Below are 14410 nucleotides of genomic sequence, written 5' to 3' on the forward strand. Positions count from 1 at the left end.
GAAACGGGCATGGGGTGCTGGGGTCCTGGGAGCCCAGCTGGGGGACACGGGTCAGGGGTCAGCCAGGTTCTTCAACTCTCATCTATCCTTCATTTTGGGGTCTGCCAGTAGTCCCCCTTTTATACCTTGCTAGATTCTTTATTAACGTGATGAACATTTCAGCAGCAGGAGGAAAATGAATGTTCATTACCAACTGAAGCTAAACCTGGATTCACCCAGGGCGTTCTCCACAAGCTGCTGAGAGAACCAAGTGCAGGGCCTTTCTTTCAAGCAGCTTTCAGAGGCGGGCGGCAGGGCCTGTGAGGAGAGTAGCTGCCAGGAGCAGGCCCTATTGGAGGTGGCTTTGCTGGAGGCCACATTCTTTTAAATAAGCTTCCACCTGCCTCTGGCCTCAAAGCAGAAACAGGCCTCAGTGGGACTACCGGAGGGTGTGTTTTGGGGCAATGTAGCCACACTTGATACGCCTGCCTACTGTTTTCCAGAGACCCAGATAAGAACAGACGGGGGCCCTGCGGCCCCCAGACTGAAGTTTCCCGAGGGCAGGGCCCGGTCTGCTCTGCACCCCAGTCCTGATGCGCCGTTGGCAGTAAGATGAGCCGTTCTGGGTGGGCGTGGGCACACGGCCTCCTGCGGACTCGCTCAGGGCCACAGGGCCTCTGCTGTGCCAAGCTCGACCTGGTGGGGCTGCCAGGTCCACACAGGCAGGCTTATCCAAGAACAGGCAGCCGCGGGAGCCAAGTGGGGGCACCTACTGGTCAGGCCTGGGAGTGCAACCCGCTCCTATTAGACACTGTGGCCATCAGCCTCAGAGGGTGGGGGGCACGCCTTGGCCCTGGGAGCTGCAGGGAGGAGACGGAGGGGGAGACGCCGGGCTCTCAAGCTGCTGGCAGAAGGCCGCAGCCCCTCCTGCCTGGAGGAGCCTGACCCTCCTGGTGGCTCTGCTCACCAGAGCTTCTGACACACCTGTGCCCAGCCACTGAGGTCATCCTGTCCAGGCTCCACGGCCCATTGCAAACGTGTCACGGACCAGGGCGACCATAGGGAAAACAGGACGGGACGAGAGGAGATCAGAGTCATGGCAGTGATGCTGGATCAGAGTTTGGGGCCGGGAGGCTCCGGCCAGGATAATAGAGGACGTCAGAGGGAAGCACACCGCGTTTCAGGGTCTCTGTCGGAGCCCACTGTCCCTACACTGCCTTCGCTCCAGGGAGGGGCCAGCGTGCAGCTGACCTCATGAGGCCCTGCGCGTGTTTCCACGAGCCCGCACTGAACACCCACCGTGTGCGAGGGTGCTGGGCTCAGGGTGCGTGGGGGACCGGTCCTGTCGATGGGGCTGCGTTGTGGGCCCCATGCAGATACCAGCGTCTGCGAGCGCTCAGACCCTGACAACAGGGGCGTCAGGACGGCCCTCCGTGTGCATTCAGGTTCTGAACTCGCAGGTCCCGTGTCTGTGGGCAGCTCTGAAGCAGCCCTTGCGTCTCCATGCCCCTCTGTGTCAGGGCCACGCGAGCAGCCCACTCTCACGGACTGCTGTCCAGCCCCGTGAAATCCTTGGTCTCTTAGTTTCTTCCGGTCTTTAAAGCGAGGGGTTAGATCAGATCATCCACAGTCTTGCAGTCAGACTCAGCATCACGCTCCACTTGGAGAGCAGGGAGCCGCCCTCACTCTGGAAGAGGCGGTGCAAGTGGCGTGGTGGTCATGCCTGTGCTCACAATCGCAGCTGCCGCATCAGCACCTCACACATACAGCTGTCTCCCCCCCTCATCAAAAGCCTGTTCCCCCACTTCCGGGAGCTTTGGCAGGTTGGTTCCTTCCGCTTCTGGCAGGCTCCCCGTTAGAACTGCCGGAGCTCGCAGGCCTGGGCACCAAGAGTGTCCCGACGCCAAGGAAACAAGGGGGGACACGACAGTCTCTCCTCTCTTCTCTGAGCACCCCCAAGGGCAGGAGGGAGCCGGGCCATTTGAGGGGGAAGAATAGACAGCCGCAGAGTGCCTTTTCCAGGACAGTCGTGGATGGCAATCCTTCCCTGAAGCTCCAAGTCACCCCAAGGCTGGCTCCTCCTCAGAAGCTTCGTGGGCAGATCTTTAGAGGAGATGATCTGGCATGACCCTCAGTGTCTTAACATTTTTGTAATTATTATTTCTCCATTTATATAGAAATGTCTTCCCTGCCACCCTGATTTACTGGTAGGTCTTCTGTTGTTTGGAAAAACAAAAGCAAAACCAGGGAGAGAGACTGTTTGGAATAGTTTGAAATATCTTTAAAGGAAGACTCAGATCATCCACTCAACCAAATAGGAGTCAACTCCCCTACAAACAACTTACGAAAACTTCTTTGGAGTGTGACATTTTCAAAGCAAAATTCCTTTCTTTTTCCAAAAATACCACAAGTAATGCATTGAGTTCAGGGGAATATTGGGCCAAACTACAATTTTCAGACTTAACCTTTCTTCTTCTTTTTTAATGTCTTGCAAAAACATGCTTGGAACTCTTCAGAAAAACCTTTTCAGCTTGCAAGTTTGAGAAAGAGTCTTTAACTGACGAAATTCTTGGTTCTTAGCCTCCCTGTGTCTTCCCTCGCCCCTTCTCTGTCTGGTTCAGGAGAAAAAGATCGTTGCCCATTTGTTCACCAAACAAGGTTAATTTCCACAAGGCTGGGAAGGGCCAGGCCCCGGTGCTGCCCGCGGGCTTGTAGCAACCATGCCTCCTAAGTGACTGATCATTAACACACAGCTTCTTGAGCCATTCCAAGTGAGAACCCCCCAAACTGTACTTATGGTAGAAAAATGGTATCAATCGTACTCCCTCCTCACCCACGTCAGGGCACATCAGCATTGTAAAATCAGTTCTGCCAAAGAAATGGAGAATCTATCTACAGAGCGGCACTGGTGGCTTGTCAGTATGAGTATCGGACTATTAAACAGGTGTCCACGAGACACTGGTTAGAACGGGAGAGCTGGTGGTGCTCTGGGTATGACGCCCTTCGGGCCGAGAAAAAAATCACCATCTTGTTCTATTTTTCCTGAAGCCAGAGAAGCCCACCCAGCCCAGACAGCAGCCTGTAATTTGCATTCTTTTTCTTGGCATGTGTTTTATTAACAATTTTCTCAGTTACCCGCTCTGGATGGCTCAGTGGGTAGCATCCTTCTTAGGAGGTGAGCACCTCCTGGGAGATGCTGAGTGGGGGCAGAAATGCTCACTCGCTCCCCGCCTAGCGCAGCAGGAAAAGGCCCGCCGTGGTCCTGCCTGGTGGAGCCGCATTGCGTTCCAGCCAGCCCGGCGCGCTCGGGCCTTAGGGGAACATGCGCTGTCAAGGAATGCAGCTGGCAGCAGGCTGGCAGTTCGCAGAGTGATTTAACATCTCGGTTTCCCGGCCAAGGCCAGGCGGCTGCTCACCGCGTCTCTGCCCCCGCCCCGCGACAGGCTCCCAGCCCAAACACGACAGTGTTGGGGGGTGCTGTCTCAGAGGCCCGGGAGCAGCCTGCTTCACACCGTCTCAGGGACCAGCCTGGGCTTCGGTTCAGCCAGGTGACCCGAGTTCCCACTTGAGCTGTGCTACTGCCCTGAGAGTAAACTTGGAGGCCCGAGTCCTTGTCATGGCCAACTCGAGCCCATTTCCAGGGCCGGCGCCTCTCTGCAGGTCCAGGGCCCAGGTCGGTCTCACCATACTAGCGGTTTGGAATTTTCCTTTGTTTTTAACAAATGAAAAACAAACAAACAAAGGCACTTCAGCTGTCCACTAATTCAGCTGCCTAGCTGAATCCCCAAGGTCACAGCTTCGGGCCCAGTGGGACCCAGCTCTGCAATTTCCCTGTTGTGAACCTGGGCAGAGCCGGGCTTCATGGAGTCCAACATGGCGGCCCTGCCCAACCTGTCCCAGCTGAGGCCCAAGGACAGCCCCAGACGCCCCCAGCATGGCTTCCCTTCTGTCTGCTAGCACCCCCCCGCCCCAGAAACACAGAGGCCTGGGCACTTGTCCTTCTGTGGTGCCCTGGATGAAGGTCCCCAAACTCTGTCCCCAAGGAATCTGGAAGCAGCGTCCTCATTTCCAACAGGCAAGACAGTGGCGGTTAAATCTCATGCCGAGGGGCTGGGGGTGGCTGCTCTCAGCTGCTCCCCTCTCGTGACACTGGCTGACTCCAGTGGCCGTGTCACTGGTCACCAGGAGGTCACCACAGTCCCCAGGGCACCAGGAGAGATGCTGCCATTGACGGTGACCCTCTGCATCGGCCACGTGTGTTGTAGGTTTAATGCAATGCTTGCTTTTTCAAGACAGAGCTGTGAAATGAAGTTTGAGAAGTCCAATTGATGTGTAATTAGAAAAATCTCATCTCACCCGCTTGTCTCTTTGGTCATTAAGAAGACACAAAGAGTCGGCAGTGTAATGGGATCTCTCTTCGAGTGAATCGGTTTATAAAGTCTCTGTCAAGTCTGGTGCAGGGTCTTCAGCAGGGGTCCGTGTCTGGGCCGCGCCTTAGAACAACCCGGAGCCTTCTAAGAAGTCCGCGGGCCCCAGCCTGTCTGACCCGTCTGCCTGGGCTACAGGCTTGTCTCTGTGTCTCCCCGAGACACAGGGCGTGTCTTAGAGAACTTCTCAGACGATTCTGGTGTGTGACCCAGGGGAGGGCCACCGTCCAATCTCCCTGGGTCCGGGAAAGACCTTGTCTGCAGGCCGGGCTCGAGTGCCTGCCGCCCCCCGGGGCGGCCTCCTCCTCCTCCTCCGTGGAGCCTGGCGGCCTCCTTCTCCTCTGCCTGTGAGAGGCCGGCGGCGTCCTTCTCCTCCTCCTCCGTGGAGCCCGGCGGCCTCCCCCTCCTCCTCCGCCTGTGAGGGCCCGGCGGCCTCCCCTTCCGCCTGTGAGAGTCCGGTGGCCTCCCCCTCCGCCTGTGAGAGGCCCGGTGGCCTCCTCCTCCCTGAAGAGCCCGGCGGCCTCCTCCTCCTCCGCCTGTGAGGGCCCGGCTGCCTCCCCCTCCTCCTCCGCCTTTGAGGGCCCGGCGGCCTCCCCCTCCTTCTCCGCCTGTGAGGGCCCGGCGGCCTCCTCCTCCGCCTGTGAGAGTCCGGCGGCCTCCTCCTCAGCCTGTGAGAGTCCGGCGGCCTCCTCCTCCGCCTGTGAGAGTCCGGCGGCCTCCTCCTCCGCCTGTGAGGGCCCGGCGGCCTCCCCTTCCGCCTGTGAGGGCCCGGCGGCCTCCTCCTTCTCCGCCTGTGAGGGCCCGGCTGCCTCCCCCTCCTCCTCCGCCTGTGAGGGCCCGGCGGCCTCCCCTTCCGCCTGTGAGGGCCCGGCGGCCTCCTCCTTCTCCGCCTGTGAGGGCCCGGCTGCCTCCCCCTCCTCCTCCGCCTGTGAGGGCCCGGCGGCCTCCCCTTCCGCCTGTGAGGGCCCGGCGGCCTCCTCCTCCGCCTGTGAGAGTCCGGCGGCCTCCTCCTCCGCCTGTGAGAGTCCGGCGGCCTCCTCCTCCGCCTGTGAGGGCCCGGCGGCCTCCCCTTCCGCCTGTGAGGGCCCGGCGGCCTCCTCCTTCTCCGCCTGTGAGGGCCCGGCTGCCTCCCCCTCCTCCTCCGCCTGTGAGGGCCCGGCGGCCTCCCCTTCCGCCTGTGAGGGCCCGGCGGCCTCCTCCTCCGCCTGTGAGAGTCCGGCGGCCTCCTCCTCCGCCTGTGAGGGCCCGGCGGCCTCCTCCTTCTCCGCCTGTGAGGGCCCGGCTGCCTCCCCCTCCTCCTCCGCCTTTGAGGGCCCGGCGGCCTCCTCCTCCACCTGTGAGAGGCCCGGTGGCCTCCTCCTCCCTGAAGCGCCCGGCGGCCTCCTCCCCCTCCGCCTGTGAGGCCCAGCGGCCTCCCCCTCCTCCGCCTGTGAGGCCCGGCGGCCTCCCCCTCCTCCTCCGCCTGTGAGGGCCCGGCGGCCTCCCCCTCCTCCTCCGCCTGTGAGGCCCGGCGGCCTCCGCCTCCGCCTGTGAGGGCCCGGCGGCCTCCGCCTCCGCCTGTGAGAGGCCGGCGGCCTCCCCCTCCTCCTCCGCCTGTGAGGGCCCGGCGGCCTCCCCCTCCTCCTCCGCCTGTGAGGCCCGGCGGCCTCCGCCTCCGCCTGTGAGGGCCCGGCGGCCTCCTCCTCCGCCTGTGAGAGGCCGGCGGCCTCCCCCTCCTCCTCCGCCTGTGAGGCCCGGCGGCCTCCCCCTCCTCCTCCTCCGCCTGTGAGGGCCCGGCGGCCTCCTCCTCCGCCTGTGAGAGGCCTGCGGCCTCCTCCTCCTCCGCCTGTGAGGGCCCGGCGGCCTCCTCCTCCGCCTGTGAGAGGCCTGCGGCCTCCCCCTCCTCCTCCGCCTGTGAGGCCCAGCGGCCTCCCCCTCCTCCGCCTGTGAGGCCCAGCGGCCTCCACCTCCGCCTGTGAGGCCCGGCGGCCTCCCCCTCCTCCTCCGCCTGTGAGGGCCCGGCGGCCTCCTCCGCCTGTGAGAGGAGCCGAGGCAGCTCCGCCCCGGGAACAGTGAGGGCTTTGGGAGGAACGCTGGGCGAGGTGGCCCTGGGAACACGGCTGAGCCCCCCGTGGCCTGAGCGTGTTCAGTTGAAAGCTGGCCTGCCTCATGGCGGCCCAGGCCTCCCGAGGAACTGCTCGCAGCCCCTCTATCCAACCTACGTGCGACCACGGGAGGGGTGAGGGCGTCTGGCTTATTTGGAGGTGACCCTTCCTCCTGGGAGCCCCGAGGGTTCAGGAGCTGCGGCCCCCAAGATGAACCCTAACCCCTCAGCCGCGCTTCGGTCCTTTTCAGATGGAACACGGACTGGGCCATGGGCCGTCAGGGTCTCTCTGAAGGCGGCCGTTTTCATCCGGCCCCACGTGAGGCTCCCTGGCGGGACGTGGAGGAGCCCCTGGGTGTTCCCTCTCCTCTCTGTGCGCTCAGCTCTAGTCTCCTGTCTGCGTCCCGAGATTCCATCACAGCGTCTTGAAGTGACAAAGCCCAGGAGATACCGGTTGCACGAGGCGATCTCTCCGTCTCCCTCTTGCCTGCCTGGTGCCCCTGTTGGAAGACACGCAGCAGTGAGGCCCTGCCGTCCCGGCGGATGGGAAGTCTACTTCAGACACCTGAGGTGACGGGAAGGAAGTGGAAGTCCAGAGAGAAAGGATTTCTTCCTCCGGGTTCAGCAAGGGCTGAGGGTTCAGGAGGCACCTTCTTCGGGGACCCCTCGGGCACTGTCCGGAGCGTGGACGGGGGAAGCCTGAGGCCTGCAGGTGATGCCTGGGGTCCGGCTCCCAGCCCCTCTGGCCCCTCGCTCACTTGCCCCAGAGCAGACGCTTGTGTGCCTCACTCTGGGGACTAGGCAAGTGCTGCTTTTCTAGAAAGTGTCTTATCAGGTGGTTTATGAAATGAAGCTTCCATGCCTGGGAGCACCTCTTCAGACAGACACTGTTGCCAGCACGACTAAGGGCAGGACTTTCTAGATCAGGAGGCATGCAGAGAAGTTAGTAAATGGACATTGGTGACAACTTTAAAAAAAGAAAGCTTGATTCATCTCAGCACCCAGTGAAGTCTGTGTGTCCCATGCTCCTGGTGTGTGTGGGTGGGGGGTGAAGAGGAGAGCAAACCAGGTGGGGGGACAGGGGCTTTGAAACCAAAAGCCTGGGTTCTGGACCCAGTCTACTCACTGGGGAGCCGATCTGTGATTTCAGAATAATCGTGTTTGATCTCAGAAAATCAATCAAACACTAAATCATAAATTTTCCATTTTGAAGGTTTTTTTTCTTCATGGGTGGAGTTGGATGAGCTTTCTTAAACTATGAGTCCAATGATATTGGACAGAAAAAGGCATCTTCGTGTCAACATTTCTCATCACTCCAAGGGCCTTGGAACTGTTTTCAAAATCTGGGTCATCTCTAGAGAATAGTAATGGTGGGTGTGAAGGGGTGAGTGCTCGGGGAGATGGGCTCTTTTGGTCCCTTTCATAACTTTTCTGTAGAATTCTCGGATGCTTCTGAGCAGGCTCATCAAACGTTCTTCTGTACGTTGACATCAAACCAACAAGCTTGTTCCCAGAAGTGCTGAGCCCTGCTTTGGTGGTGCAGAAAAGCTTCCTATTCTCGGGCGTTTAGCAGAGAGATGCCCAAAACGCTGCTGGATTTGGGGCATATAAGCTCACTGCCTCTGATGAGGGGCCTCAGATTTCTCCCTACTTTATAAATGAGCCTGTCACATCCTCTTAGAACCTAGGAGCTGGCTCTATGTGTACTTCAAATGCTTTCTGTGTTTTTCAAAACTGCTTACAACTAAATAAGAAGTCTTCCTTTTGCTGAAATGCTTTATTTCTAAAACTGTGGCCTCTCTCTCCTTTTGTCGATTCCAGAGTCAATGCGTCATTTCTGCTTTTCTTACAAACAGTGAAGCATGGAGACATTTTAGTACTTGATGAATTTTTAAAAAGAAGTGTTGCAAAAAAGATCTTTTAATTTTTTCTAAGTTGCAAATGGAGTCAGAGGAATCATCGGCAGCCTTGACCTTGAACGGGTAGACGGTCCACGCTGCTGACTCGGGCTGTTGTCTGTCTCTGTTTGGATGGCTGGTGGCCTAGTCAGGTGAAAAGACGTTATGGTGGGGAGGGGACCCAGACAGGCTGCTGACATGAAGGGGTGCTCATGGCAGCGGCAGGTGGCATTTCTCTGGCCAGGTGGCCTCAGTGATTTCTGACTTGTGATTTCTGTACCTCAATCCCATCACCTATTTGATACTCCTGTAATAATTTTTTCTTGTCTGTTTATCTTGATGGTGAGCCTAAAGGCCATTTCAACCAGGGCTAGACATTGAATTTGTCTATAGATATGAGCTCTTGTCTGAAGTATCATGAATGATGCTTGCAACAATAAGATAGTTAATAACTTCTCTGAAGACAGTAGAATTACACTTTCTCTTCTCTGTGGTCAGAAGGTATAATGCAAAATTCAACCATTCTTAGAGGCACAATCACAGGTAAAACCATCACGACCAAGTAGGTGTCAGAGTATAAACCATAACTCTATAGATTGGAACTATTTAGATGCTGTTCCAGGGAAGTCATCTGACATTAGACTCTACTTACTTTTGGCCCAGAGACTCCTTCCTGGAGATGAGAGCTGCCCCAGGTTTACACGCGTTTCTGGGAACAGAGCACCCCTCTCCAGCAGGACAGTAGCGCGTGCTTTAGAATCAAGCTCTCGATGAGCTGCGGCCTTTCTTGGTCTGGCTCTAGCTGATGCCATCAGAAGAGTGCCCCACTCCTAGGACACCAGCAGCAGGAAGCCCGCATCACTGTCTACAGCCCCGTCTGCACTGCTCGGCTCTGCAACGGACACGCCAGATCCTGACAAGCTTGAGAGCTGGGACCAGGTGCCAGCTTCTCTTTGCTCTGGAGCCGAGGGGTCAGATCCTGTTGTTGTTGATAGAACAGAGTCGAGGCCTCTCCCCATCCATGGAGGCGACACAAAATAGTGGAAGGAGAAAAATTAAAATGTTGCTGTCTAGCCGCTAAGCTGCATCCGGCTCTTTGGGACCCCACAGACTGCAGCACCCTGGGCTCCCCGTCCTCCGCTCTCTGCCGGGGTTTGCCCAAATTCGTGTCCATGAGTCAGTGCAGCCGTCTAAAGTGAAAGTAGAGGAAGCAAAAGTGAGCGAATCAGAGACACGGGCTCTGCTTTGTGTTCACGGGTATGAGAAGCGCGGCCTTGAGCAGTTGTCCAGACACCTCTCTCCTTCAGTTTCCTCAGGTGTAGGTGACGCTCAGCTCCTGGAGTTACCGAGGACTGTGGGAAAATAAGAGGAGCCTTCACCTGTGGGACGTCTGTTGCGTGCTTTGTAAATGGATCACCTCATTGAGTCTTCATGCCACAGCCACCGCTTCCTCCATCTCGAAGCCCCTGAGCGCAAGAGCGGAGGCTGGCCAGCCCCGGCTGGTCAGCCCGTTCGGACGTCTGTGACCTGACTCCAGCATGCCGGGGAAGCTGCTGTCCAAGTGCTTTTCTCCGAGTTTGCTGCAGTCCGGACCGTCTGGCCCTTCCGCACGTCTCTACCGACTGAAATCCGCCTCCTGTTCCGACGACCAGCTTAAATGGCACCTTCTCCCGTGGGACCGCGTTTCAAAATGCTGCCACTCCCTTGGAGTTCCCGTAAGACTCGGCATGTCCCCTGTACAAAGCTCTCGCCCTCCGCTTCTGTCTTCTTTTCTCCACGTGTGCCTCATCGCCCCTTGCGGATGGCAAGCTCGTCACAGGCCGGGGGTCTGCGGGAGGCGTGAGCTGGGAGCAGATGGGGCCGAGCTCGCGGCACGGATTGCAGGGGGTGAAGTGGCTCCTCGGGCATCAGGTGGAACCACAGACAGACAGCAGCTCACCCCCCTCCGGCGAGAAGGCAGACGGTGACCCTTACGCGCTTTGGGTGAAACACCTGAGCAGGGGCAGAGGGGGCAAGAAATATACTACTGAAAAAGAACATCTATCTATCTATATATGTAAAACTCAATCACTGCCGTCCACCTGAAACATCAGCGCTTCCCTGGTGGCTCAGATGGTAAAGAAACTGCCTATGATGCAGGAGACCCAGGTTCAGTCCCAGGTCAGGAAGATCTCCTGGAGAAGGGACTGAGAACCCACTCCAGGCAGGAGAATTCCATGGACAGAGGAGCCTGGCAGGCTACGGTCCATAGGGTCAGAAAGTTGGATACGACTGAGCGACTAACACTTTCACTTTCATTGAAATGTTGTAAATCAGCTATACTTCAGTTAGAAAAATGTATAAAAAAGAAAAATACTACAAGAAAAATATGCATGGATAGGCCTTTGAAAGTGTATGGATTCACCATCACACACACACACACACACACACACACACACTCCAAATAAGAACGTAGAAAACATTTTAAAAGAAAAAAAAAAATTTCCTTAAATCCGATTTCTTTCCAATCCACATGCCCAAATGCATCAATGAAAATGCTGAAGAAAAAAAATGGATAACAGAAGTGGGATCTCAGTCAGAGAAAGGGCCTCTGATGTTGGAAGAAATATCACTCTCAGTAGAAAAGTGCTCCCAGGTTCTTAACTTTGAGAAGGAGCCGGTGGGGATAGGCAGAGGTGATCCCCCAGGCGCCACACGGGAGCCGGGCACCTGGCGTGGGTAAGTGTGTCGTGGGCAGTGACGGGTCCTGGGCCCGGGAATCTTCTCCACGCGCACTTCGCGCAGGACTGTGATCCACAGTAGCTGGGACACACGAGCGTGTTCATAGGAGCCCGGGCTGGAGCAGAATTCACGTGGAACATGGAGACAGCAAGCTCTGACCGTAAGTGCCCCACTCCCCCAACCTCTGAGAAGCCAGACTGGGAAACGAAGCTGGCTTATGAGAAACCTCCGCCGATGTCAAGGCATTTCTGCAAAGATGCAAGGTTCTCAGGACCCTTGCTAGCCTGTTAGGAAAATACTTCCTCTACTGAAGGAAATGATGTTTCTATTTTTCTTTCCAGCCTTAAACAGGCCCTGCATCCAGGCCAGAGCTAAACGCCACTCAGACCAACAGTTCTGACTTTTTTCAAAACACATGCTGGTCACCAGTTTGGCTGAAGCGTCCAGTGACCTGCAGCGGTCAGTGAGATGGGGAGGGTCAGACAGGGCGGGACCTCCCTCGTGTCTGTGGGTGCTGGGCTGGGTTTTACACATTTATGGGCCCCCTCACTCCCCAGGTTCAGGTCGAGAGGAGTGATGCAGAGAAGCTCGAGAGGGTGGGATGATCAGAGACAGGAGGCTGATTCGTTTGTTTATCCAGATGACTGAGCTCCACTTCCCTGGGCACTTTGTCAGTGTCTGTGGCTTAGGAAATGTTCCTTTGCAGCCTCGTCAAGTCCACATCCTTCCATGTGCCGGTATTTCCACGAAAGAAGGAAAAACCAGGGTAAGCACAGGGTCTGTGTTTTGGTGGGCCTTATAATGATACACTAGCCGAGATAATTACAATACGCCATGCATTCCAAGCCCCAAACAGAGGAGAACTGGGAGAATCAGTCAACGCTGGTCACGACCATTGTCCCAAAGAGTCACAGAGGGAGATGAGATCTCCCTGAGTGTTCCTGACCCAAGCAGTGTCTCCAGACCGCTCACGTAATCTGCGGCTAGAAATACGACCCAGATTGACAGGATTCTTGGACGGGAAGGAACTTTCAAGTCATCACCTAGGCCTGCACTTTCTAATCCACATCTCACAGAACTTTAAACAATAAAATATGTGGACCACAGAAAAATGCTTCCATGGATCCAAGCATTTTAGGAGATTCCAGGTGAAAGAGTTGGGGGGGTTTCTTCACCAAGGAGACAGTCATGGAATCTCTGACTTTTCTGCGGTCTCTGTCCTCTGCCTCTGGCTCTGGGGGTGGAACCCGGCAGAAGTGAGGCTGTGCCCTCTCTGGGCCCAGGATGCACGCAGCTCTGGTGCTGTGGTGGTCTCCCGGGGAGGGGGCAGGCTGTCTTGAGGGCTCCTCACAGCTGCAGGAGAGTGACCCATCGAGGGCTGGAGCCTCCCACGACTGCGGCTCAGCCTACAGCTGACCACACCTGCGTGAGACCCCTGTGACCACGGCCTCGGCGAGCCGGGTTGACTCTCAGCAACCAAAGAGATGATAAGTCAGTTGTTTCAGCCTCTGGGCCTGGCACATGGCAGATGGTCAGTAACTATTACTACACGGGTGCAGGAATGAACAGCCAGTGTTGTAAACATGAACTCTGCAGAGGGGGCCAGAGCCTGGGATGTTTCCTCAGTGTGACAGCTGAAGACCAGTCGTACAGACCGGGCTTGATGGAATGCTGGTTTGAGCGGCCCTGAAGTAGAGGATGGGGATGGTGCCCAGTAGGAAATACTGGTCTAGTTGTGCCATGACAGTGGGGCTTCCCAGGTGGCTCAGTGGTTAAGAACCCACCTGCCAATGCAGGAGACACAGGTGCCATCCCTGGGTCGGGAAGATCCCCTGGAGGAGGAAGTGACAACCTGCTCCAGTGTTCTTGCCTGGAGAATCCCATGGGCAGAGGAGCCTGGCAGGCTACGTCCACGGGGTCACAAAGAGTCAGACATGACTGAGCATACACAACGTCGACACCCTTGATGTTCTAGATTAGAGCAGTGAGGCCCAAGTCGGTGAAGGGAGCTGCCTAAAGGAAATGGCTCATCTGTAGACCTCACCTTGGAACTAGCTCCTCTTTCTAGCTGGAGTGAAGGAGTGTGGGCAGTGGTTTCACTCATGGAGGCCCATTTAGCTAATAAATCTACCAGGCTTCTCACCAGGTAACTCATCTTGCTCCGTGATAGAGTCTTTGTTTCCAGTGAGCTGTTCTCCCTAAGACCCTCTTAAACGGTAGACTCCCAGAGAGGGTATAAGAGTATCTGTTAGCCTCATGTCTAGACGAAGTTCAGTTCTGAAAACAACAGAATCTAAGGGGACATCTTGGGCCTTTGGCTTTAAAACATTTGCCTGGTGGAAATCCTTGCTTAAAACTGAAGTGTCTAGAAGAAGGGAACTTCAACTGCAGTAGATATTGGTGAGGATCCAGATTTCAAAATTCCTTCACTCTTATGTTTCAAGTTGCATTTTTCTTCCTCCATGAAGAGATAAATAATATGATCTGAGGGTTGATTCAGTTCTTAAAACCGTAGTGAAGAGTGTTAACACAGGTCAAAATCTGGGATCTTCAACTTTTACTTCTCAGATATGATTACAGCCCACGCCTCTACTTCCTAATCAAGCCTCCATATCCAAGAGGCACTTCAGCAGTTGAACAAAAGTTTCATCTAATTATCTGCTTTTCCTACTTTGAATTGACCAACCATGTATCTCTTCCTGGCTTTATCAAAGGGGCTGCCAGGGTGGAAGCACAGCCAATTCTAAGCGAGTGGTAGTTAGCAGGCTCAAAATTGATCATGCATTTCAGTCTCAGTGACTTGCAATTTCTACACCCTTTGATAGCCCACTTTAAAGAGCAAACCTCCTTTAATGACAAGGCTTGAAAGAGATGACCTTTCTGAACAAAATATGAAAGCTGAGAGGAGATAGTTCTTTTAAGGAAACTGTGGATGAGGATGACCTTGTGTTCTGAAACTCCCCCCCCCCCCCCCCCCGACATTTTTGATGTTTTTACCTTTCTTTTTTACTCTTGGAAAGAAAGCTAGGACAGCCCTGCCTTCCACAGATGGGAATGTGCTTCAGTGAGAAGACTGCTAATTGTCGGCTCCAGCTCACAGGTCCCCTCTGCCCGTCTCCGCTGAGGCCTTTAACGAGGCCGCGCGGGTGTGTGCTGTTCCCGCCAAGTCGGGCTGCCACGTGCTGCTCCGTGACCCTGGCCCTTTCCCGCGGGCCACAGTCCAGCCTCCCACAGACTAAGAAGCAAGCCTGTCTGCCTCCGCCCCCTCTCTCATCCTCTTTTTTCTCTGCAGTGCCCTGGCT

The 14410-nt window shown here is 56.2% G+C and overlaps 1 protein-coding gene across 1 annotated transcript; it reads right to left on the bottom strand.

Annotated features, from left to right (window-relative positions):
* Positions 1 to 3210: 3210 nt before the first annotated feature.
* On the bottom strand, positions 3211 to 6798 carry LOC139039067 (retinitis pigmentosa 1-like 1 protein). Its single transcript, XM_070478965.1, has 4 exons — positions 6713 to 6798; positions 5851 to 6493; positions 4660 to 5740; positions 3211 to 3290 (listed from the first exon to the last, which is right to left on the bottom strand). Exons 1-4 carry the CDS (start codon positions 6796 to 6798, stop codon positions 3211 to 3213), a joined length of 1890 nt encoding a protein of 629 aa, XP_070335066.1.
* Positions 6799 to 14410: the final 7612 nt, after the last annotated feature.

The sequence above is a fragment of the Odocoileus virginianus genome, chromosome 17, assembly GCF_023699985.2.
Source record: "Odocoileus virginianus isolate 20LAN1187 ecotype Illinois chromosome 17, Ovbor_1.2, whole genome shotgun sequence".
NCBI lineage: Eukaryota > Metazoa > Chordata > Mammalia > Artiodactyla > Cervidae > Odocoileus > Odocoileus virginianus.

What these genes read in the sequence shown, in the direction of transcription:
- LOC139039067 (XM_070478965.1), bottom strand. Translation starts at nt 6,798, where the DNA reads ATGAAAACGGCCGCCTTCAGAGAGACCCTGACGGCCCATGGCCCAGTC. An exon ending in GACCGAAGCGCGGCTGAGGG is followed by an intron (nt 6,494 to 6,712) that starts GTTAGGGTTCAT and finishes CCGTGTTCCCAG; the next exon opens with GGCCACCTCGCCCAGCGTTC. An exon ending in AGGCGGAGGAGGAGGGGGAG is followed by an intron (nt 5,741 to 5,850) that starts GCCGCCGGGCCT and finishes GGCCTCTCACAG; the next exon opens with GTGGAGGAGGAGGCCGCCGG.